This window comes from Numida meleagris, chromosome 11 (assembly GCF_002078875.1).
Source record: "Numida meleagris isolate 19003 breed g44 Domestic line chromosome 11, NumMel1.0, whole genome shotgun sequence".
Lineage (NCBI taxonomy): Eukaryota > Metazoa > Chordata > Aves > Galliformes > Numididae > Numida > Numida meleagris.
Window position 1 is genome coordinate 13150142 of NC_034419.1, and position 26777 is coordinate 13176918.

The following is a 26777-nucleotide window of genomic DNA, read 5'->3' on the forward strand; positions in this document are numbered from 1 at the left end:
GAGGAGAAATGAAGGAGGTGTGGGAGAGGGCAAGTGGAGGCAGGGCTCAGCACCAAGGTGGCCAGATGAAATGCGATGGCACTGCACTTCTCCATCCCCAGAAAAGGATGCTTACAAGGCAAATAAGAGCACTGATGGAATAAAAATGCAGCTCTGAGAGCAGGAGAGGGTCCCGTGCAAACACGGAGGTGGTATCCATAGGGCTCTGACCACACCTTCCCATTAGGGCACAAACCCTGGGGCAGCCCCAGAGCAGCGTTCAGAGATAGCTGGCGCCTAAACCAGCCTTCCTAACAGCTCCCTCTGCATTACCTAGGAAAATGCCTGAGGTTAAAGATCACCCAACCGATTTGCTTTGCTCAGTGCAGCCACTGCTGCTGGCAGGGTTCATTGTGGCTTTCTATTAGCTCTATTATTACAATCCGTAATCAGTGCACTACAATGATTCAACTTGACTTTATGTGATGAGTATCTTGCCTTGTCATGTAACAGATTGTGTGTACGTTGTATTTCTCTAAGGACCATCTGACCTTAGATATTAAATAGAAACATACTAGACCAACTGAGAAACATTTAATACATACATTTATCCCCTTAGATGTATTAAAAATTCAGAGGAAAAATAAATATTTAAGATGGTAAAGTATGTTTACCAAATGTTTTAACAGCTGCCTTTAGAGACAAGGAAATGGAAATGAAATGATGGGTGTTTGTTTCACAGGGTAATGCTCTCAAAATGCATTCAAGTATCTGATAAAGTGAGCAGAACCGAAGGTGGGCTTCAGAGAAAGGCCACGGGGTGGGAGGGAGCCCCAGAATGAGGGCAGAAAGAGCACTGAGTCTGCCCATGTACAGCAGTGACAAAGGAAAATCAGGGGGCTGTTCCATGCCAAAATGTCATCTCCCTAAAAACCCTGTTCCTCATCTCTCTGGCATCCGCCTGTTCCACCATTTCCACTGGGACTGGAAGAGCAGTAGTGGCATTCTTACCCTTTGCCCAAAAGGAGAGCTCTGTTGTTGACCCCTCCCTTGTATGAGCACCTCAACGTGCAGCTTTATACAGCTTCAGGAAAGGGAGGCAGGCGTAGCCAAAATGAAAAGCAAACGGAGGGAGCGTAGAAACACACATTAAAAGGAAGAAAAGAAAAAGGGAGGGTGTACACCATACTGCAGCCCTACATGGTAACTTATGCACTGCTAATTTACATCTGCTTTGCAGGTCTCTTAGTTCCGCTGTTAAAACCTCTTACCCCTGCAAGTGCTGCTTGCCACAGGCTCAGGGCTGCCAGGCCCAACACCTCCTGCAGCAGCCCAGGCAGATCTGCAACCACTGAGCATCACATGTGAGCATGGGAATATGCAGAGAGGACCTGGTCACGCTATAAATGGAGGCAGTTGTGCCATGCAAACACTTCACCTGGCAGTTTTATGAATGCAAGGAGCTTGTTCTGTCATGATATTGGAATTAGCTTGATTTCCAAAACATCCTCATTAACAACCCGAGTCACTAAAAACCCAGAAATCCAGGATCACCAGGCTTGCTGATAATAGCCTGTATTCAAGGAAGTCAAAACCAACGGAATTTCAGTTTACTTTCTTAAGTTATTACTTCTTTTTCCTTTCAAGAAGCTCAGCAACAACTTGGCACTACTGTTTTCCATGTTTTTGTGTCCAGAAAATAGTCACACATGGAAGTCTGTTACTGACACCTGGTTCCAAAATGGGGTTAGTGATTTAATACATATGGTCACCTCACATTAGGCAGGCTTCAGAGGTACCTTATGCACACCACAATCCTTGCAAAAAATCATTCCTAAGTGATTGGGATTCTGAGTGTATATATTTATCAGATTTATCTGAGAGCAATGCCCTACATGTTCATCTGCACACTCTATACGGAAGGCTAAATCCACAACTGATAACACATCTCTGAACCCAGCACAACAGGAGACAGGAAATTTCATTACGTTGCCTTTAAAAGGTGTGAAAAGAAGAACCTGCATTTTTACCTCCTGGCCCATTTCCATGCTGCAAAGCTTTGTTGACTGAGCTTTGGCATCTACCATGACATTAAACATGGTGCATATTGATTGAGGGACTCGGAAATCTGTTGATCGGCTGGTTTTCTGCAGTTTTACTTCAAATGCAATCCTGGTTCTGTTAGGGAAAGCAGAAAAAGATGCTTCAGTTTCTTTTTGAAACACCGAAGCTAGTAACAATGTGAAACACAAGGCTTAGAAGAGTTCAGCAAAACAGAAAGCTGAGTGCTACTTGGGAGCGTTACAGTACAATGGTTACAATGTGCTTTTACTAAAAGTGATTTTCCAGTTTAAAAAGAAACACATTCCCCAGAATGCACACTATTTATAAAGTGTGCAACGGTTTCAGAGACACTATGACTTTCTCATGCTTGATAAACAGTGTGATGATGCTACAAACAGCAGTGTCAACGCACACCTATCATTTGGATGCATTAGCTGATTTACAACCACAAATAGCAAGCCTAGTGCATTAAAGGAAGCTCCTATTGCTTCATAATATCCACTACAAAAAAAAAAAAAAAAAAAAAAGGGAATTTCATCATTGCTTGACTGAAAGGACGCTGTTGGATCATTATGGTTTTAGGTCTGCATGACTTTCTTTGCTTATGGAAACTTCCTAAGCATCTCAAAGTTCATCAAAGTGATTTCCCCGAGCACACGCACAGTCACGTGTGGATGATCGTACATGAGCCCACACAGAGCTTTTTGGAAGCAATGACTACAGAATTTGATCCCTGCTGTGTATGAAAATACCAAGTCATGCGTGACCAGCATTGGGAAGCCCTGCAGTATGGTGGGCATTGCCTCGTCTTTCTCTTGAGCCCCTCGGCAGATTCCAGAGGTACTTCACTAATCTAACCTAGCACAGAACAATTATCACATCAGACAGAATCTGCCAACAAATTAACATAGGAGCTTCTATTTAGAAATAACAAATAATATCAGCTGCAGCTCAGGAATAACTCTGATCTTGAAAGATCCCCCAAGGGTTATGCAAATGAAAACTAATTTACAAATGTGAAACTCCTGTTCTTGGGATCAGATCCGAGCTGGTATGGAGGTCCTGCTGCCTGGATGTATTAGCAGAAGAGGCCTGCCTTGCAAGGGCTGCTTTCCTGACAGCCCCGAAATACAACCGAGCATGGAAGGCGGGGTGGCTCCTCCATGGCATTCAACAGTTCAGAGACAGACGCGAAGAAAAATGTTGTGTCAAACTGAAATTGCTAAAGAAACCTTAGCCAGGCCCTGTTTGCAGGTGATATAAATAGGGAAAGCAGCATATTGGTTTACATCAGCAGTGGCATTTGAACTGATTTAATTACCAGTGCCAGATTTAGCCTGGACTCGGGGACTAGAATCTTGATAATTACTGAAAGGACCAAAAGTGACTGGGATTTTCCATCTCCTCGCAGAGATGAGCATGTTCCTACTTACTTATGCTCAGAACCATTATATATAGTCGTACCATTACAAGCTGGGCCAAGTTTTCACAGAGGGGCAATATATTTGTAGAAGGGTTGGAGTAGTTGGGAAAAAAAGCCAGCTCCCAGGCACAAAAATCCTTCCTCAGATGTACCTGGTAACGTGCTTATTTTTCCCAGTTATCTCAACCAACATCACCTGATCTTATTTCCGTAGATCATCACGGCTACAACTGCACTGTAGATGCAGCAAAGTTGTCCGTTGTGTCACAGAATCATAGAATGGCTTGGGCTGGAAACAACCTCAAATATTACCTAGTTCCAACTCCCTGTCACGGGCAGGGCACCAGATCTGGTTGTCCAGGGCCCCATCCAACCTGGCCTTGAACACCTCTGGGGATAGGGCGAAGTCCAGTTTCAAAAGGAGCAGAGCCCAGGAACTGCCCCGCATTGGCTCCAACAGAGCATTTGCTGCTTACAGGAACAAACCCCACTGCATTCACCCTTCAATAACGGTTTGACAACTGAAGATCAGCTTCCACGCCAAGCCAAAGGACCCAAACCAGCTGCTGCAACTTAGGGTGACCTGCTCAAATCAAAAGACACCACGGCCACCTCATTGCTCTCAGAAAGGTGAGAGCAAGTCTCGAGCTGCCTGCTGCCAGCAGGCGAGCCTCCTGCCTCCATCTCGGGGACCGACCGTGCCTTCTCGTATTGTGACGTTGGATATCCAGACTGTGAGAACGTGCGAACAACAAACCCCATGCTCGCGCTTGCAGAGTGGCCAGGCAACTGTGGTACAGAACAGCCACATCACACATTGCATCTATTATTAGCAGTACCAGCTGTATTTGGCACTCGTTTTGCCTTTGGTCTGTCTCTTTGTCTATTAATTTTTGCACGATGGAATGCAAAGTTCATTTCTTCCTCCTGCCTAATCAGCTCTGACACCAAATGAACATAAATTACTGTGGGAAGTTTGACAATTTAACGGTAACATTTTGTTTTCAAAATGACAGCTGCCTGTGTGTTTGAAAGTTTTTAAAGAAACCTCTCTCTTTTGGAAGACCAGCAGGTGAGCATCCTGCAACGTGCTGATGATACACTGGCTTTCTTCTTTCAGCAGCAGATGTGAGGCCTGTGTGCTAAGCTACACTATCACCCTTTTAGGAACCAGTTTTTTTCTTTTTTTTCTTTTTTTTCTTTCTTTTTTCTTTCTTTCTTTTTTTTTTTCTCCCATGGATCTGTGTTTTCTAGCTGAGATCTTACTTGGGGCTACGCCTTCAGCATTCAGCCCTGCTGACACCAAACTGCACTGACAAAGACTCAACCTCTCATGAGGCGCCAACAAGATAACAGCCCGTAAAGCTTGAAATTGTGGGTGGTTCTTTGCTTTACTGCCTTCTTGTGAATACAGAATCACAGCATCATTAAGGTTGGAAAAGACCACTAAGATCATCCAGTCCAACGATCAACTCATCACTGCCATATGAATACACACCCTCCAGAGTCTGAACAGGCAAACACGTGCTTGCGGAGCCCACAGCTCACAGCAGTGGGTGCCTTTCCACTCAGCTGGTGCTGGGCAGAGGTGAGCTGGGGCCATGAATAAAGCACTGATAGTGAGACAAAACCAAGTGTTGCTCCCTGTGAGCTCCCGTCTAGCTCGTGTGCACGCGTACCTCTTCACACAGGACTCGATCATGTCACTCGCCATAAGCTTCAAGCGCTGCTCCAAGTGTTTCCCAAACTCCTCCTCAGGCCAGTGCAGATCCCGGATGAAGGTCTGTAGGGCATCCAGTTTCCAGAACAGATCTTCTGAGGTGCCTGATCCATTGCTGGCAGGGCAAAAGGAGAACAAAAGTCATAGATGGCATCAGGCTCTCAGTAACCTGATGTGGAGACCATTTCTGCAACAAGTGTGGAGCAGACAGTAGTTTCATACACAGGACAACGCTGGCAATCTCCACCATCAGGATTTTGAGTTTTACCATACAGTTGCCTAATCTACCTTGCTGTCGTAACCCACAAAACTCTCCAGACCAGATGAGTGAGACAACACCGAGTCACACATATTAACAGGAAGAATGTGTGTATGGTAAAAATCAGCCTTAGTTAATAACCACATTAACGTATGTGATTATTAAGAATTAAGGCCAGAAACTGTGGTAGAAAATCCTTGATCAATAATAACTACCATACCAGAACGTATGCAGTTATTAAGATGTGGGGTCTCATGCAATTCTCCCCCCTCCAAAACGTATCTTTAGGTGGCCTCATCCCGCCCACTGGGCTCTGGGAAAGGGACAGTGCTAACAAGTGGTGCGCGAGGACACGCGTTAGCTCTTAACAGCTGGAAAGAAAGGGGTAGATCAATTGAGCTGAGGGCACTGGGCATCTCATACCCAGGACTTTTGGCTGGATTGACTGCTGCACCTCTCCTCAGATCTGCCTCTTGCAAAGGCATCTATAGGACAACAGATTTTCCTTTTTTTTTTTTAAATTTCTTTTGCAACGTCTTTGGCCTGTCACAAAACTCTAAATTTCTCTCTGTAGCTTGTATTCTCGAACCCACACCCTTGCCCAGATGGAAGTCTTTGGTCCTGCAGCTACACCGGCTCTTTTCACAGTATAATTATATCCCAAACCTCCACTGACAGAACAAAAATATAGAACTCGATGGTGCTCTGTTTGTGCAGAGAAATTTATGCATCCATAGCCCTTCTCCCACCCTCTCTCCTTCTCCCTCACTTTTTTCAGAACAATTACCAAGGGAGCTTCAAGAGTTTCGACCCCCTCCTCGCATACCACTAATGCTAACACAGTAATTTATAAGATATTTAGCACACCATGCATCACCACTAGTGCCGACATCATCTATAGAAACAGATGAGGGAGGGTGTTTCTATTGTGACAGATGCCAGCTGCATTGAGTTAATGCCAGAGGAAATCGGAGCCAAGGCATACGTGGCTGCCACCAGGTGAAAACCATGGTCCCAACATGCCGGGGACCCTGTGGTCCTGCACTAGCGGAGAGAACGACAGAGAGGATGGGTCATCTCCATCGCAAGAGAAATGGATCTGACACTAAGCGACAGGTAACACATCCTTGATGGAGGGGATGGGTGAGGAAAAGGAAACCAGGAAAGTGAAAAGATAAAGAATCAAGCATTTCCTTTAACCGGGGGACAAGTGTGCAAAAGTCTCCAGTGCTGATCTAGCCACCAATTTTTGGTTTTTCCTGGTTCAAACCTCTGCTTGGGTATAAGTAGGCTTTAAGAGTCTAAAACCAGATTTGGAAATGCACAAACTTATATCTGAAATAATTAAGTATGTGCAAACGCAGTAATTGGTATTTACCACAGCAACATTATCACACCCATTTGGTTTCAAAATTTTAGAATTATTATTTTTGGTCTTTTTCTCACTTTTGATTAGGACTACACGCGAGTAAACAATATATTAGATTCATTTCCAAGTTGCACTGTTAATATTTTGCTTGTGAGCACCGCAATTACTCTAGTCACATAGGCAGCTTGCAAGATACCATTTATGTTCACATTTTCAGAGGGATTATCCAATTTTCTGTCATGACATGATTCTTATCTTTTCAAGGGCAATACCACACAGCATGCACAGAGAAAAAGATTAAAACTTTCAAGTACTCTTTACAGGCAACTGCCTAATCTAGCCTTTAATATAGCTATCTTAGCATGAATATGAGTTGTATTGCATTGAAACAAAAATTTAAAAAATCTAATAATAAATTAAAAACCAGTGTTTGCTTTACTTCTGGTTCATTACCACTGCTCTGCAACAAAGCCTGTGCGTGGCAGAGGCATTTGGTGGACCCCAGGTGTAGATGTAACCTAGAGTATTCCAGTAACAGTGATGGGGTAGAATCTGGGAAGCTTCTTTGGTTTTATCTTTTGAGAGAGGAGATGGTAGGGAAAATGCAACTCATCCGTGTAGAGCTGGTTGAGATCATCCCATATTACAATAACCATAGATGGCCCAGGAGAAATGGGGTGATTCAAGATCCTGTGCTAGGGCCTTGGGAGACCAGCTGCCTCCAACGCATAGGTCTGGGCTTAGCCCACTTGTACCCCTCTCCCCATTGCTTGGCGGATGGGACCTTTAGGGAAAAGCAGCTGTAAGAGCAGAAGGTGCCTGATGTGTGCTCAGTTGGGGATAAGCAGTGCTGCCCTCCTCAGCAACCTTGAGCTCGCACAGGGAGTCAGAGTAGAGCCCAAGGCTCCTAGGGAGCAACTGCGTTGACAGTGCCCAATTTCTCCATCCACAGTCAAAGGTTCACATTGAAAATATCTTTCTTTACTTGGCCACAGGATTACCCAGGCTACAATGATGGGCACGGAATTTCAATTGCTCTCTGGGGCCTCTAGTAACCTGAATAACAGTTGTTCCTCTATGTTAAACTGTTTCATCAAAATCAAGACAGTAATTATCATCTGAGGAATGTGGAGCTTGCATTAAATAAAATTCAGTGTTAGATCTACATCTGGTCCACATAAATTGGTTGACTGGCATTGAAGTTGGCTCATCCTCTCTTTTGGACAAAACTCTTTTCTGAGACACATCATTTCCCATTATGCACTCCGTGCTTCATATGTTGGCCAGAACGTGTCCCATTGGTGACAGCTGTTTTGTAAAGCAAGATACTTGCTCAAACTCTCAGTGGGAGTAAGAAAATTTTCAAGATTTATACCAAAAACCCTCAAAATACACATGCCAGAAATTCACTAGTGTCTCATTCAGAAAACGTCTAATTAACTGTATCACTCTTTAAAGTTTTATATAATGCACAGAAACAAACAATACATATCCATGCCAAGATGACTTTAAATTTAAATGAGATCTAATTTGAACTGAATACACACTCAGAATCATAAATAGCAGCCATCCATGACGGTGCAGAAAAGCTAGGCATTTGTGGGATGCCTAGCGGGATGTTAACTGGTAGATTTGGTACTTTAGGGAGATTCACATTTGGTAGATTCACATTGGGCAGATTACTTGTTAAACTCCTGTGGAAGAAACAGACAGAAAGAAAAAATACCATAACAGTGACAATGCAGATGTAGCAGAAGCACGTGACACTTATAAACAAATCTGCAGAATTCACAGCACGACGACAGTTAGAAAACTAAAGCAAAACATTTCAGAAAGAAGCATGGGTATGGAAGCTTAAGTGTACTGTTTTTGCAGTCTGCAATAAAAAGCAAGTTACTTAAAAAAAAAAAAAAGAATGAAAGAAGAAGAGGAATCACAAAGTAGCAGATTAACAGAGTACTCAAACACCCACACAAAACAACCTTCAATTCCTGATACCATTTCAAAGTGCAGAGAGCAGCCTTTACTTGGAAAAACCTATCTCATAAGGAAGCGAGTCTCGGTTCAAGATACTCAGGTTGGATGGATACATGAAATAGCAGAACGAAGCAAGCTACCAGAAAAGTCAGGGTGCTTTTCTTGGAATCAGGACTCAACATAATAAACACAGTTTGAAATTCTAACTCTGATGAAGTTCTTCAGAGTTTTTCTTGCCACCAAATTCAATGAAGCCAGGATTTTACTCCAAAAACACTTGTTTTTCTTGTACTCTAAAAATAACAAAGATAAGCTAAAATCTGGATTAATCACTTCCTAAATGAAGACTCGTGCCCTAAGCTTCCCTTGCATTTCCATGTCTCACAGGTTGCCCAGGTCCACATATGTGCACTGTGAATGAATTGCATTTAATAAATTTAGGGCTGGTATATGAATGTTTCTCGGCTGGAAATGGGCCAGGGAGTGATTAAGGCAATCAAAAGTTAATTTATGAACCAAGTGTACTTGAGCATCATGACTTTAACAAGCATTTTCAGATATGCAACTGTTATGCAAAAAGAGATCTTTTAAAAATGGGCTAATGTATTAATTTAATTTGAAACATTGTTTTTCCTGAAACAATGTGTGGTATAGCAACACCACATGCCTAAAGTTTGCAAAACACCATCTTTTCTGGATCATTACTTGAGCTCGGTAAAAGTGGAATCGGGACTTCAGGCTTTCAGCTTCGTGTTGTGCTGCTGAAGCTTCTCTATTGACGTGCATGGACCCAACTCTGGCATTCAAACTTCCCTTGGTGGAAAAAACACAATCCAACCCCTTTTTCTAGTGGAAAAAAAAAAAGTCTGTGCATGTTTTCTTTTGTTTCTACGCTTCTTACTAGATTGGACTTCACTTTATCTGCTTGCTCCCTTTGTTAGACAGTAAGCAGATAGGAGAATTTACAAAGCCATCCATTGTTTCCATTCATACTGTATCTGCCTGTTAAGATGATATGATTACTGAATGAGACACAGACTTCACAGTGATTGAGAGCGTGTTAAATCTTCAGAAATGGCAGTGCATGTGGTTAGATACTGCTGCGGAATAAGGAAATAGCAAGAGGTGGACAACATATAAATGTATAAGGAAAAGCAACTTAAATAACTTAGCCAGATGGTAAATACATAAATCAGAGGACCTTTGGTTTTAATATTAAAATTCAAGAAGTGACAGTGTTATATTAATAAAAACACTGTATTAATAAAATGTGACTTCTAGAGTAAACAGTATACTATATTCACACGGAAACATATTTCTTTTATACAACACATTATTTTGCTGATGCAAGGATATGTTGTAAGAATAAGTTAGTACTCCTAAAAGGAAACAAAACAGCAAAATAATGGCGTATATTATGTTAGCATACAGTAACTAATTTTAAAAATATTCTCCTGAATTGACATGCACAATTTTGCAGGTTCAACTCATCTAATTATCTGACTAACAGTTGCAGTGAGACCTGTAAAAAATGATTAATATTACCAACAAATGTTCCAGCCCGCAGTTGCTCAGACCATAAAAACTACAGGTCCAAGATGAGAAACTGTTTCTAAAAGCCAGCCATGCCTATTCAATATAGATGGCTAAATATAACCTCAGCCATCAGGCAGGGAATGCGGGCATTTGGACCAACGAGATGAGGGCTGTCTCGTTTAAGACGCTTTGGGACTGGATCCTGATACGTTTCAGAAAAGACATGCACTCTGGAGCTGTACTGCTTGTTATCCTGGTTTCTGCTGCTACACCCCATTTGTTGGCGATGGAAATGGCTTTCACCTGCGCTGCCTGCGAGGGAATTCTCAGTGCAGACAGACTGGCAGCACACCGTGCCAGCATCCCCACGCTCGCACCGTGCCGTGGTGCTGATGGCAGGAAACACGTTCCAATGCACAGGGGCCACTCCTGCAGGGCTGCCCCAGGACTGGAAGGAGGGCAGGAAATCACCGTGCATTTACCGACGGGTCTCCTGGTTTCAGAGCAGAGCTCAATGAGAGCCCTGGCCCTGCTGCAATGCTTAGGTCCTATGTGATGATTTACGGATCCAAGAGGCAGATGCCTGTCTCTTCTATCACCAGAAATGCTCACTACCTTCCTGCCTAGGCTGAGCAAATGCTTGAGAGCAAATCTTTTCACAAAAGCCTTGATGTAAAGCAGAGAGCTTATAGTGAAGTAGGCAGTCAAATCTGTGCTCTTCCTCTCTCTGACTGACACCCAGAATAGTAACGAAAATACTCATTTTCACTACAGCAGTGCCTTCTTTGAAGGGGAAACGTTTTTCACTGGAGCTTAATAGCCGTACAATCTCTTCCAATGATTAATATAATCACACAGTTCCATTTCTTACATTTTACGTGAACGACACATTTATAAAGTTTGCAAAGGGTTAGCGAGCAATCGATAGATGTTAAAGGCAGGACAAGACTGCAGCAGGGGCAGCCACAGGTCACTGAGAACCTCCTTGCCAAGCAGCTGAAACTGGCTGTCCCTGCAACGGCTTTAGCATTTGCTCAGAAAGATCTTCCAACACAGACACGCACACAGAGACGCACACGCACACATACGTGTCTGCTGGCTGCAGATCAATCGGCGTTCTCTGAGAAGCTAGCACGAAAAACCCATTGCACAACCCTACTTTTCCGAGACCTCTCAACTCACCAGAGAACAGACCTGCTCTGTATCTTCCGTATTTGGATGACTGTGCGAGGGATAAGTGTTCCACGCTTCTCTGCGTGGATTCATAGGCGCACACCAGCTGCTCTAGCTATAGGGCAAGGACCCCCTGCAAATTCAGCAGCTCTGCAGAGGCAGCTTACAGAGCCCTCATGAGCACATTACATCGGTGCTTTTTCCCCCGTGTTTTCAGTACTTCACAGTATCTCCCTGACTGCTTGTGATTTCTATACCTAACTCTTTGTAGCATAAGGTGCAGAGTATTCAGCAATGAAAATAGAAGAAATACATGCTTGCAAACTGCCATCTGGTCAGGTTATGGTGGGCTACATATTTCAGCCTTGATTGCAAGCATGAGTGTAGAGAAACCCTTTCAAAAGGCTCTGTGCTATGGAATAATTTCCTGGCTCGGAGGAGATAATGAGACTTCCTTCTTGCCTTTCACCACAGAGATCTGAAGTGGGACTGCAGGAAGCTCAGTGCAGTGGACATTTATAATGATCTGTCTCTTCTGGCCAACCTGAAGGCCTTTCTTCAAAGCAGAGGAAAGCCATGGAGCCGTGTACCGACAGCGTGCCTAGTTCCAGAAAGGCTCTGCTGGAAAGTCTGCAGGAGAAGGCCATGATTTGGATGAAATTGGCTGCTCTGAAATGTTGGAGCATCACTGGCCTGAAAACTCAACCGTGCTTCAGTGGACACGTAAGGCAGAAAGGAAGTAGATACGGGAAGGCAAATCAAACCAAGTATATCTCTGACCTCAGTTTTTCTGCAAGTTCACTGTAGATCCGCCAAAGAAGAGCAGTTGGTCCGCCCAGGAGGCAAATGATGAAGATGCCTCAACAATTAGCTCAGAACAGTGCCTCAGAGCTGTCATAAGGTCTCAGGAACAGCACCCTCCTTTGCCTTCACACAGCATGTGCCACCCTCTGTGAGCTTGCTGTTTCCTCCCCTTGCTGGGTCTGATTGCACAAAGCAGCATTTGCAACTCACACCTCTGTGTGCGAGACACAAGAACAAATACCAACTAGTGAAAAAAAAAAAACAGTTCATCCTTTCACCAGAAGGACACGAGCTTCTTGTGAAAAGCACCCACTTTCCTGCTGGAACAAAGCATTTAAATACTCAAGGCTGTACGACATGTAGATAATCCATCCTGGGCTTTCGCTTGGAACCGTGATGCTCAAAGCATTCTGCAGCTGAAGCTCCCCAAAGGGCAAAGCCACTACAAGATAACTAAGAAAAGGCCTTTGAAAAAGTGTCAAAGATAACTTGAAAATGATAGATATTGGCATAGCCAGGGACAAAGCATTTTGACAGGCAAGTACCACAGCCAAGTACTCATGTACATCCACAGTTATGCCACAAGTCATTGAATGCCAAAATACTATCATCTTCTGAATAAAAGAAAAAAGCAGAATGAATTGCTTCTGACTGCCCAAACAAGGTGGACAGTTACACTGAATTAACTGTCTCTGTTTCATAACAGACAGGAAATACAAACAGATTCATTGCTGAAGCGCAGCTCTGAAACTAAAGTTCATGCTAACTTCGAAGTGCAATTCTGCTTGAAGGAGTGGCTGTAAAAATGGCATTCTCCTACTCGAAAGATCTATTTCTTCTATGTTTTCTGGGTCACATCTGCTTATTTGAAACAAGATTTTTTAGGATTTTTAATCTTGTTAGCCTGCAGACCAAAGACAGCAAATGGAAAGTGAGAGAGACTCCTGAACGCCAGCCACTTAACCCCACTCAAAACAGAGGAGATGATCAGGTGTCAAGAAAAGGCCTGTGATTTGGCAGGCAGAATCCTTATGGATGCTGAGGATGCACACGAAAGAAAGGAAAAAACCTGGGTAATCATATTCCAGGTTGCATATGGGAGGCTGGCTGCCGAACAAAATCTCTTTTCCTTGTAAACCGAACATATTTGGTGTGAAAAGCCCTGAAAGACCACACGTTCTTTTACACAGCAGCCTCTGAGAGTGCAGTGCCACTTAACTTTGCCTGGAGAATCACAAAAAAGCAGGGAAAATATATCTGTAAAGTCAGCTAGTCTGAGTCCCCGGTCTGAGGCACTGTCAGCCTCGTGGTACTTGCATAGGGTCAATCTTTCCCTTTTAAGACTGTTAACAGAAGGAAAAGTCCATTCTTTTCCCTCACAGGACCCGACATGAGTTTTTAGAGCAAGCACAGCAGGGTTCAGCAGTGCTTCAGAACCTGTGAAATAACAGCAGCAATCTCAAGCAAATGCCACGTTTTCATATTCACCAGCTCCTGAGTTCCATTCGGATTTCTCTCAGGCCACTCACTGCTTGCTGGCCAACCCCTAGCCCTCTACATCTAATAACTGGTTCTGCTTGATGGCTCATCACATCCCCTCTGGGTTGGTCCCTCCTGCACCCCCGGAGCAATCTGGGGCCGGGACCAGCTGAGCTGCTGGGGACACAGCCCACAGCCACCAGCCATGGGGTTGACGTGCTGTCCCTCCATGGGGTGGGTGGAAAAAATGAGTATTGGGACAAATAAATACAGCAGTGACTCAGTCAGGTTCTAGGGCTGTACTGAACATAGCAAAGCAAGGTTTTTGTTCTGAAAAGGAGCTATCTGAGTTCAAAAGCAGTGTTGGGAAAGGCCTTTTAGGATGGGATCCAAAAAGCCATGCCAGCTTAGAAAGTTTTCATATTTTCATGCTTCCACGTCCAAAGGCACATGGTTTGAACTGAGGCAGCAATGCATTTCAAAAAGCAAATATCATTTCCTTCATTAACTTGAAAACCTTGAAGAGATCAGGCCTTCTATTCTTAGCATTCAACTAGAAAACATAAAGCACTTTCTCCATGTCCAGTCTAATGTTTATCTCTGTATGAATCTCCATCCATTTGCACCCAAATTCCGATTGTATCAAAGGAGGTTTCCTTACTTTACTGGCTCCCATGACTCCCGCTCAAAGCCCCTGTGAATTGACTGTGCAATTGAGGACTCCATCAGATCGACATATCTAACAACAAGTGGAGCAAACAGGTCTTGGAGGTGTTTGTGGAACTTTCCATTGCACAAATTATCTAGAATAGATAAATAAAAGTATAGTAAGAAACTACTGTTACTAGAAGCTCTGTAACAAACCACAGTGTGGCACTTTATCACACAACGAGTTTGTCAGCGAACAGAAAGAAACTCTGAGAACAAAACAGGAGCTGGCATCGGGCACCAGTGCTCACGACAAAGACAGCAGGAATGGCATCTTAATCAAAACAGATAAACAGACAACAAATCTTCTTTCCCATTAATGTCAGACTTACAGGTTACAAATACATTGTTACTTCCTGTGAATCAAATGGGTGTAAGAAATACAGCATGGCAAACATTACGGCTTTTGCAGGTAGGAGGATCGTTTCTTATTCAGTTACTCACTACCATGACACTCTCGGAGGATGAGTCCCCGCTTTGTGAGTGGTGGGATTTGAAGGCGTGAGCCTGCATGCTTTGGAGAAGCGCCTTATTTCACAGAGCACTATGCTTCTGAATTCCTCTTACTCTCGTTTAATTGAAATCTTTTCCTCCCTTCAATAACGTACTTTGAAGTGGGGACTGGCTTGCTCCAAGCTAAGTAAATGCAGTACAGACATATAAAACAACACACACGTTTAATGACGGTGTACATAATTCCCTGCTTGTCAGGCAGCCATTACAAGAGACTTGAGAAGATGAAGCAAAATAAAAGTTCAACTTCTCACCTTCATCTGAGGCATTTGACTTAAGGGGTGTCTGTGTGTGCATCAGAGCATTGCTTTTTCTCTAGTGGAAGTGGAACGAAACCAAGCCGATGCTAAGAGTCTGCACTGTGCATCTCTACCCAGCTCAGCTCTCTGTGCAGCACAGAGAAGCGTTAGCAGTAACCTGAGCCTCCCACTGAAAAGAAACGACCAAAATACAATACATACAGTCACTACGGAGGAAATCGTTTAGAAGCTGAAAGAGCGGAAAGCTGTCCCACGTGTCTGGGGGTTGCACCTCTAACGCAGCATCCATATCCACCGCAAACAGCGACAGGAAGGTCTCCGCGTGCTCAACCATTAAGTCTGACCACCAAGCAAAGGCCTTGGTAGAAAAAGATAACAGAGCAGCATGTTAGTTCCAATAAAACGCAGTCATAGGTGCTAGGCCACATATCTCCAAAAAATGTGCATCCCATGGAAACTACTTTTATTGTAAAGAGAACAGTGCTTTCCAGGGCTAGCCCGCACATGCAGTGCTAATTGTGGGAATAGGCACTGCTGTTTTCATACTAAGGTTTCTTGTAGAAGATCTGTTCAGAGCTCCACCACAAAGGCAGGCAGGAGTAACACGGCAGAGACGGTTCTATCTGTTCAATTTACAATAAATTACTTAATTCATCTTTAGTTATGCTAATTATCAGAAAAAAATCAACTAATTTTTACTCTAAATTATAAAAATTGGGGGGTTTCTTCACTGTGGGTGGGTTTTCTGCTGTTTTTCAGCAGTTTAAATTCTATTTGGCTTCACCACTTCTATTTCTCTTTAAAAACTGCCTAAGACATTAAAATCTGCCCTAAATCCCCCTCACTCTTATTTGGAAGTATTTCAAGCATCACCTGTAGAAGTTACTACAGCACTGTTCATTTTACACGGTCAGCTATAGGCATCATCTAAATCCACTACCACCTTCATCAGTGCTACTTATCAGGAAACAAAGCTCTATTATCAACATGCCAAGATTCAAAGAGGCAGGAAAAAAAATACACCTAATCTTGAAAACCAAAAAAGATCAGTGACGTAACTCATTCTCATGCACATGGGTCCTTCAGACTCACTGGACGGGCCCTCTGATGTGACATTCACATCATACATGGCTCAGATGTGAATGTTCCAGACGCATGCATGCGTGTTTAGTAATCACTTCTGGCTGGGAACATGCAATATGAGAAGGGCTGTCGATAGGACCATGTGCTGTAATTTGTAAGCGACAGAAAATTACTCAGTGACTTAAAGGATCTGAGAAATGGCTTTTCAGCACTCTGCAAGAGAAAGAAACCTCTAGCACAGGGAGAAGACTAGAGATAGAACAGGAAAGTCTGGGCATAAGGCATTCAGTTCAGAGGAATTGCCATTCAGGGAGGGGTACTTTTGCCTCCTGGAAGGAAGCTTTTGGCAGATGTAAATAAGCAGGATAGACTTGAGCTTTGTTAGGGTTCAGTTTTGATTAACTGACGTTTCTATCAGCAGAATGCCTTTGGTTAATCCTGTTCTAGAGAGACACAGAGAACAACTACAGCTGTGGGTTCTCTTGGCCACAGAGAGACTCGTGTCCCCAAACCACGTCAGTGCCACGGACCCCTATAATACTTCCTATTTTGGACTGACTTCTCAGCAGGCAGTGATGGTGTCAGGAGGTCTTTGGGACTATATCCATTCCTTTGCTCCCTCAAAATATAAAGCAGACTGATATCACTCCGCTATTATTCCATGAGTTGATATAAACTGGTGTTAAGACATGTGTATGTTGGGTGTGACATGGGGCATTATGCACCCAGAGCATATCCAAGATGTAAAATAGCCAAAATAACCAAATAACCCCCATATTAATCTTAGTACTGGGCCAGCCCCATGATGGGAGCATGGAAGAGATGAACTGTGCTGTGAAGGAACTCCGTCCCTGGGATGCTTGGGCAGCCCAATGTCTGCAACGATGGAGAGTCTGAATTGGCCCCAAAGACAATGGCAACCATGGTCCTGGGGGTGGAATAGAGGGGAGGTGAGAGAGCATCTTCTACAACAAGTCCGACATAATCGCTGCAGAGTCCTGCAATAAAACCTGCTTCCACAAAAAAAGAAAAAAAAAATGCTATTTTAAAAGAATGAGGAAGAAAAGCACATCAGTTTTGAGGAAAAAAAAAATAATGCCCAATCCAGTCACCATTTCCCTTTCACTGGAGAAGTCAAAATTTAGCTCTGCATGTCTCTAACTTATGTCAGCTTCCTCAACCTCCTCCTCCCTATTCTCAGAGAACAGGCCCTCCTGCAGCGGGAGCAAAACCACCACACTTTGAAGAGCTCCTTCAAGATGGTAACATTTCCTTTATTTACCATCTACTTACCTGCTTTACTTGAATGTAAAGGCAAAAAAAAAAAAAAAGAGTGTTCTTTCTAGCCAAACACACCTATTATTGTATGTTTTACACATGGATACACATGTATATATGTATGACCTCAAGGAGTTAAAATACATATATACATATACACATATGTATACATAGAGAGAGAACACGAGTTCAGAAATACATGAAGACCACGGTCTCTGGCATGTGCCATCAGTCATCCAGGGAGAGGAAAATGGAGCTGGAAGACATCTAGTGAGAGAGATGTCACAATGGCAGAGACCTCCTGCTCTCACCTAGGACCAAGGCACCACTGTTTCTTTTGCATTTTTGTCTGTGCTGTTTTGCTTCTTTCTGATGGGTAGGACCAACCCCACTGATAAGACACAATGCTTTTGGTCTACTGGTTTTTGAACATATTCCATGTTCTGAGTTTTGCTTTCAGGGTTCTCACTAGCACATCTGCCTGGCTGTCCATGCTTGGAAAAAAGAGGTGTATTTTAATTGAAAAAAATCTTAATTTTCAGAAAATAAGGCATTCCTTCAGCAAGTGATGCCATTTGATGCTGCTGAACATCCAAAGCACACCAAGGAGTAGCACCTTGCAGGTTGAACCTTCTCACCTCCAGGCAAAAGGACCAAGAAGTGAAAAAAAAAAACCTCTCACCTGGAATAATTTGAAAAAACATGCAATACCTCAGCGCTTCTCACTGCACAGGAACAGAATAACGGGGCTGTAATGCATAACAAAAATGGTGTGATTAATCAGCCAGGCTCTCATCTCTCTGTTCCTTTGGGTGCAATTCCAAGTGTGCAGAGAGCTGGCCCACTGCCTGAACACCACTGAAATGCCACAGAAACCCTCGGGCCAGGAATTCAATAGCATACCAACAGAGTGCTGGGCTTCTGGACAGAGATAAATGTCTTCCAGGTCACCATTCAGAACAAGGGGCCAGGACGCCTCCTATCCATGTTGGCATTAACCTTCTGTCTCTAATCAAAGCCTTGTGACACAGAAGACACTGAAGAACAGTTTTGAATCTTCCTCCTTGTGAGGATCAAAGCAGCATAGCTGGCTGAACACCACGGGCCCTTGAGCTCCCTGCTGCAAAAGTTGACTATTTTCCAAACAACTGGTGCTTTAAAGTCAGCTCTTCCAGGCTGGTTGCATACACAGCCTCAGCTGGTGATGAGTGGAATAAAGCACTCGTCATCCTCGGGCAAGCTCCTAAAGCTCGTGTGTAAGTGCAGTGCTCTCGGGCAACCCCCTGCTTTTGCAAAAGTGAGGTTTATTTCACTCTTCACCACGTATATTCTCTCTCTACATATAAATACTGTATATCCAGTACAAGGCACATACAGACAAAACCAGAGGAAGAACACTACCATTCTAGTCACTTGTGTAGAACTCAGTCCACCTCCACCACAGTGTACTATAGATCAGGTGAATGCAAAACAACAGAGGTAACAACAGGCTGAGGAGAGATTCCAGGCGGGTAGGGTTGTGTTGGGATGTAACTGCAGCGCTCGTAAAATATACCCATTGCTACATGCATGGACTGCACTGCTACGCCACACTGACCCTCTGTGTTAGGCTACTAGCTCCACAAGCAGCCGACTGGGAGTTGCTGTTACATTCCTCGGTCAAAGTTACGGAAGCGAGGGCAAACCAGGTAAAATCCCAGTAGGAAACATGGCACTGAGAGGGCATGCACGAAATATGACAGGAGTGACTCGTGTCATTCGGTTTAGTCACATACCTCTTTCCCCTGCCAGGATCATCCAAGATTGAATGAACAGTAGAAAAACAGGGAGGAAATTTAAATATGCAAGCAGGCATTAGTTGGGTGTTGTGGATTGTTGTGTATTATCAATAAGTTAAGTTATATTGCAAACTTAATATACACTGGAATAATTTTTAGGTGATTGTGAAATTATTTATCAAACGCTCTTAACGCAAAATATAGCGAGTATATATAAAAATGGGAAGGAAAAGAGAAAAAGAGTGAATGAGCGTTACAATACCTACAGTCACATACAATAACTGTTCACTCTGATTTTTAAAATGATCAACTTTCCAACACTTAGCCAAGAGCACCAGATTTACAGCGCACGCAGGGCTCGATCCTGCAGATACTTACATGGGTGGGCAACGTCGCTGCCTGGGGCAGTCCCTGTGGGGTGGCACTGTCCTGGCAGCACTGCTAGCTGCCTCGGGGCTCAGTGCTGCCAGGGTTGAGCCTCAGGGTTTTCTAACATCTATTTGACCCTGACATGGTTTTAGTGTTTTTAAAACATGAATCTTTCTGTTAAAGCGCTTTGAAGAGTTAAGAGGAGTTTTTTTTAGGCGTTACATCACTCAAGTAATTAGTACCAGAGATTAATTTGTTCTGACCTCCGTGGCTAGGAACTGAAGTATTCCCAATACACCAAGGCAGGAGAGGCCAACAGAGAACCAGGTGAACTAACCCAGCAGGTTATCATGTACCGTGGGAGCTAGGGGAAACACCTGGAAACAGCCTGAATGCTCAGGAAGGGACAAACAACCTTTGTTTTCATTTGTGGTGCTTTTACTTGCCACAGCTCTCATCAGCAGGAGCAGTTTGCAGCTGACAGTGACCCCCACTAGTGCTGTCTGGAGGTACAAGCACACAACATTGTCTGGAAATAAGATCTTTCTCAAAAGTGGACGGGCTTGCTCTAGTACGGAGCTGGTGGTGGACTTACATGGCTCTTGCTGGTGCTGCGGACTGACATAGAGGACAGCAGGATTTAATTAATTCCCCCTTTGGCCCTCCCTGCCCTCTGAAAAAGCAGTCACCCTGACCTGTCCCATGTGTCTTCATCACACTTCACCCCCATTACTGCCTTCTAAAAAAGATAACCCGGCACCTGTTCAGGAGACATCCCATAAGCACGTAAAGCCACCAGCAACCGACCGGACCCTGCTCAAGACCTGCAGGACACAGGGCACCGCTGCTCACCTCTGCGTGGTGCTCTTCGTTTTGTTGGAGGACTTCAATTACCAATTCTGCCAGACGTATTGTGTCTTCTAACTTTTTAGCTGGTGTGACTAACCGGCCTACATTTTCTGTAGTACAAGAAGTCGAGTTAAAAGGCAGGCTGAGTGAAAAGCTCGATGTAAAGTAAGTAATTTTAGAGGTTAAAATAAATCCCATAATATTCTACAGCTTTAAAGATCTTTTCATGCATATGTTAAATGCTTGTATAATTAGTACTGTGCAAACCAGAAAGCCACATTCGTTATTATACTACGAAAATACAGTGCTCCAGCTCCAAATTTCACAATACTGTCAGAGTTGTTTTGCTTTATGGTGAGGTGGTGGCACTTTATTAGCTCAAATAAGAACATTACATTCCCTAAAGACAGCATCTGGCCACTAATATATGAACAATATGTATCCTACAACGTAGATGATGCACTGCAGAACGTGTCTGTATGATTTAACATACTTTTACGATCAATCGAAACAAATCTCTCTGTACTTTCAATAAACTGTCAAACTCGAGCATTTTAAATGTCACCTGCTACTGAAAGCAAAAGCTGCAGGTCTGGCTTGCTCCAGGATTTAACTCCACAAAGGTCAAGGAGTTACGCATGCTGGAGGGAGTGGAAAGTGGTAAAGCCCACTGCGCGTTCATACGTAAGATTTATATGGGAAAAGAGATGCAACTTTACAGCAAAAACCCTGCAAACAAACCAAGGGGTTTAAATCCTGGAGCTTGCACTTTAACTCTATTGAGTTCTTTTGCAGTATTTTCTAAAAAGATTTAAAAAAATAATCAAATCACATTCTTCCAGGTAACTTACATTAGTATTAACATATTACAAATCTGAGGTGCTAACAACCTGGAACGTTTAGAGTATTTCAACAGGAATAACAGAGGAAAAAATAAAACAGTGACCTTTTCATTGAAAAACGGCTTCTGCAGAGCTGGCTGAGTGCAACCATCGGGGCTTCTGTGGCCTGACATGGTGGTTCACCAGCACTGGAAGCTCCAAGGAGAAGCAGAGCAGGAGTGCTGCTCCCTGGGGACTTGCCTATACTGCAGTGGGTCCCTCCTGCTAATGAGGGGTTGCAAACCCAGCTCTGCAGTAGTAGCTAGGGCAAGGAACAGGATCATGCTTTGGAAGCTACATCAGCCAGCTCATACCTCTCCACCTATATTTTGGTCTCTCTGTGAAATTAAAGCTGGAGACCTCATAAACAGGTGAAGTACCAAAAAAACCCATAAGGACAGACAAATCAGAGTGCTGCCATTAGCAGCATACAATAGGCTGAATGAATGCGACAAAGCCAAATGCTAGAGGTGCAGGAATTAAGCCCCTCCACCAGCAAGGCATGCACCTTGGGATGTCCAACACTAAGCCAGCAGCTTGGGTTATGCCAAAGTGCAAGGCAGCTGGGCTCTTGCTCCAGACTCCTGCACGCATCAGCTGTTTGCTCATACCTGAGCATTTAGGTTTTCTTTACTGACAGAGCAGCAACTCATGGTTGTGCACAGATGTCCCTTTTTGCTCTAATGAGTCCCAGGGCACAAATCCCGGCCTGCTGAAGGCCTGGTGAGCTTTGAGGACTCAAATCTCTGCCTTAACATCTCACCTGCTCCTAGTTTTCACTGGATTTATTCTTATGGGCAACAAATCTCCCATCAAAAGGAGAGGAATATTTCTCAGAAGGGGCTGTGAGAGGTGGTGCTGCTGTCAGTGGAGTCGAGCAGCCAGGCCAGCTGAAATCTGGCATTGCAGGTGCTTGGCTCAGCTGAGAGACACACTACGGCAAATAAAAGCCACACTTTTGTGGATGGATACCATGGATAGGGGCCATGGAGTTTCTTCTCTCGCTTCCCTTTCATCTCTTGTATCTCTGGAAACAATAACAAAAGAAACCCACCCAGGTTCTCCTTAAAATACTCCATTGGGCAAACACTGAAATTGGAGAACTGCTGGTTAACTCATCATCCCTTTTCCTACGCAATCCAACACCTCACTGGTTACAAGAAGAAAACTCTTCCTTTTAAGCAAAGAGAATCCAAAGATGTGTCCCTCTAGTTGCTTCTGCACCTCTGAAGCCAGGGGGAAGCTCTTCCATTGATCAGAGCAGCATCAGGCCCATTCTCATTTGCAACACTGATCTGCTCTCAAATACAACTAAAAGACAAAAGTGTTAATAAGAACAACTGCTCAGAGATGCTGTCTTTAAAGAAAATATTGATGCTTATACAACTTTGGCAGCCAGCAGATGTCAATCTTAATTTTTTTTCTTCTTATTTTAAATATTTCCCTGGTTAAGTTACTATACATCAGAATATTCTGCTAAGATAGCTGGAGCACTGACAGTTACATGAAACATATACGATATACTTATCAAACATTTCATCCAACATCATGTAAAGCTCATACATATTTATAGTTTTCATGCAAAATGTTATGCAACAACAATGTTATTTTGTGCTGACGTTGATATTTGAAAATGTTGCATATGTCAGACATTGCTAGACAAAAAAATGTGGACATTTTGAAATAAACGCTACCTCTAAATCTCTAAAAACCTACCACATCGCGCTAGGTGTTTTATAAAGCAGCACATGAGAACTAGCTTGCTAAGGCTAGACAAGCAACTGCCAGGCTAGAAAACCACTGAATAAATGGAAGGAAGACTATTACAGTACTTGGCGTCTGTTTGGCCATGCCTTTGAGCATATGATTTATCATGTTAGTCTGCGTTTGAGGAGATGCCGGTGGCCCAGCCGGTGGCTTAGGCTTGGATGGACGGGCTGCTGGTGCGTGACGGAGGGACGCCAAAAGTAAAGAGACAATGATGTCAGAACAGTGACAAAAGGATGGAAACTTCGAAAGGAACATAAGCAGAAATGATCAAATACACATGGGAAAAGCTGCTGGGTTTTTGCTTCTTGGCGCTTGAGGTTTTACACAGGAATGACACCGTTTGACAACAAAAATTCTAGGAGTCAGCAGATTCTAACGTCCTACGGCACTGTGCAATCAGAAAGCTAAGCATCCAACTCAAGTGTGGAACTGCACTCCATGTGGCCACGTGGGAAGCCTCAATTTGGGAAACGCAGCTAAAACTCTGCAGTTCACAGAAGGTGACTGAAAACGACCGCTTTAAGTCAGTGCCCCCGTGCTTAGGTACATTTAGCAATAGAATAACGAGCCGCAGGAATTAATTGCTTTGTAAATATCAATTACACATTTTAGAATTAAACGTCACTGTTGGTTAAAGGGAGCTATAAAATATTCTTGTGCAATTTAAACATGTAAAAAAATCTGTCACTTAAAAATGTGTGGTTCCTGATCGTTTCCAGCTCATTTAATTATTTTCAACTTGGAATTCTAGTGGCTTTTATATTCTGGGTTGAATCATATATAAAAACTTGCCAGCTCTATCAAATATGTTACTTGCTATTCCAAATGTTAGAATACTGCAATCAGGACTTGACCCATCTGTCATATAGTTTACAATATCAGCATAGGAAAAATTCAAAGAAAATAGCCTTTCCTTTTACATGCACTCAGAGAATAAATTTTGTACTGTGAATATATTAACACAATAGTTTCTATTAGATTTATTAACAGTTTTTAGCAGCACAGTGACTATTTTTAATAATTCCATTTGCAAAGGATCTGGCATATTTATCTGGACATTCTATTGCCAAAAGTCCTTGCCATTTTGATTGCATTTTCCAGTGGGGAAAAAAAAATGGGTTGGCTTGTGCAAAGTAGATTTCTGATTGCTTTTAAATCTCACAGAATTACAACTCTTATCAGAGCATAATAGAGAATATGTGAGTAAACCATTAGTAAAGAGTACGAGTTAGGTTTGTTCCTTCTCTCCATACACAGAGGTACACACATACATGAACACACACACAATGCACACGTGCACACACAAGCACACACACTTTTAGTCTTTTTAGCTATGTAATGATTTAATTCAGGCTCTTAGATTCCAGCTTCTGGTATTTTTTCTTGTTGTTGTTTTCTGATAACAAGAAAAGCAAATCCATTTGCTTATTGCTGGAGTCACCCTGATCTATGTTCAGTGTTTACCCAGGGTGGCTTTGTCCCCAGAAATAATACCTCTCAGCCTCAAGTGACAAAAATAGCTGTTCTTTGGGCATTGGCCTAATGACTTTCAGCCTAATTTAAAACACAAGCAAGAAATCAATTTGATTTCTCACTGATGGCTGATGAGCAAACCACAAAATGCTTAGGAAGGAGATTTTACCGCTGGCCTCCAGGAACTCCCCACCCCATCACACCTCTGTGCATCTCAACCTGAAATCACCCCTAAACGTGAGCCCACCTCTGTGCCACCAGCCACCAAAATGCTCGTGCTAGAAGAGAGAGGTGCTAACATGGGCCCCAGTGGTGAACACATTTCAGCCCTCACTGACATCCAGCCCCCGCAGTGTCAAGTTGGCCTGACTTGTGCGAGTGTTTTCTGCCCCAGGGAAAAGTCAGGAGCAGAGAAGGATGAGGAGGAAGCAGCAAGAGCTGCTGGTGAGATTTGAATGCACAGGTCACTGAGAGTAAAGGCAGGAGAAGCTTATTCCTCCCTAACAGCCTGGTAAAGGGCTCCTCTAAAGCACTCTCCTGGACAAACTCATACATGAGACTGCATTTTACACCTCTGTAAATAAAACACTTGCAGAAACCTGAATTACTTGGCAAGTAAGAGTTTTGCGGTTGCATGTTGTGATTCAGCCTGCAATGAGTGTACAGGTGTATTATAAAATCAGTGCTACTTTGGGAATGTGTGTTGCATAAAATTCATTGTGTGCAGACCAGAACATCTTCCAACTATGTATTTCTCACTCAGCATCGTGGTCTGTGCAAGATGGAAGGGCTAACACAACCACAACGCTGAGAATAACACCTCAATAAGCAAAGACTATTGTTGACTTTCCAATATTTCTCAAAAGCACAGCCACCAACTCTGCGATTTCCTTGTAATAATTAAAAATATAAGCCCTGCCAAAGGCCTTGGTGTGTAAGTATTGTGTGCGTTCATTTGTGAGCCAATCATGGCAATGATAGAGTTGCTGTTCTCAAAATAACGATAAAGAATGATGGACACAGCCCAAGGAGAAGGCAAAACAGCCCTTATTATCCTCATGAAATGATTTCTGCGTGCCTGAAAAGGACTTCAGTGATGATAACTTTTTCTCTCAAATGAAGATGCACAATCTTAAAATTAAGAAAAATTCACTGAAAAGGTTTTTCAACTTAGAAGGAGACTCAGCTCTCAAAATTCAGCATGCTGACATGAGAACCGACCTCCTGACTTCCTGGTGATTATTCAGCCTAGCGAGGAGTTCTTGCACATCCGAATTCTATCTCACGCCTCAGGCAGCGAGTTGCTCTGCGGTTGGTAAGAGCCTTGTAGAAAGAATGCCACAGAGCAGATCACTGCGATCCCTGGAGCTCTAGTAACAACTCTGATACCGCTCCAAACAGTGTCTTATAAAGGGCAAGAGGAAAGCGAGCAATTTGCCTAACAACTCTCTGTTAAACCCAACTGAATGCCACTTCAACGAAACAAATAAAGCAGCAGTTCAGCGAGCAGACAAATAGAGGTTGCAGTTATGTCTGAGCTACATTAATAGTAAAATGTACGATCTGTTAACAACTTCAGTCTCCATTCCTGCCTCTCAAAGACTGGTATTTTCATACATTTTGCATCCGTATTTATTTGGGGAACTTCCTTTGATTTTCTTACTGAGCTTTGTGCTTTATCACAGCTGCTGGGGTGACTGCTGAGTGGCGGATGGGCTGATAAAACCCACAGCACCTCCTCTCATCCCAGGTTAGGTTAACAAACAGGCAGCTAAGCCCCTACTGTACCAGCACACTCGCTAAATAATGCAGATATGTGCAAGGAGCTTCCCAGGCTGAGATCCAGAAATAGGAAACATGAGTGACGTAAAGAGAGCACGGGGACTGTGACAAGGGCCAGTGAGAGCGCTGTGACAAATACCACTGCTTGGCAGCAACCTGCTGTGTCATGAAGTCAAACACCGGCCCCTTCTGCATGCAATTCCTCAGCCCAGGACCTTCCTGTGCATGCTGGGCGAGCATGCACAAGAAG

General features: G+C 43.4%; 1 protein-coding gene across 1 annotated transcript in view; it reads right to left on the bottom strand.

Annotated features, from left to right (window-relative positions):
- The window catches only part of CADPS (calcium dependent secretion activator), a gene marked incomplete at its 5' end in the record, with an annotated part of 176719 nt that overhangs the window by 26365 nt on the left and 123577 nt on the right, over positions 1 to 26777 (bottom strand). The window contains 7 exon segments of the mRNA XM_021409345.1: positions 2010 to 2157; positions 5146 to 5301; positions 8362 to 8508; positions 14445 to 14586; positions 15466 to 15622; positions 19401 to 19409; positions 20625 to 20731. Coding sequence (XP_021265020.1) covers positions 2010 to 2157; positions 5146 to 5301; positions 8362 to 8508; positions 14445 to 14586; positions 15466 to 15622; positions 19401 to 19409; positions 20625 to 20731 — 866 coding nt within the window.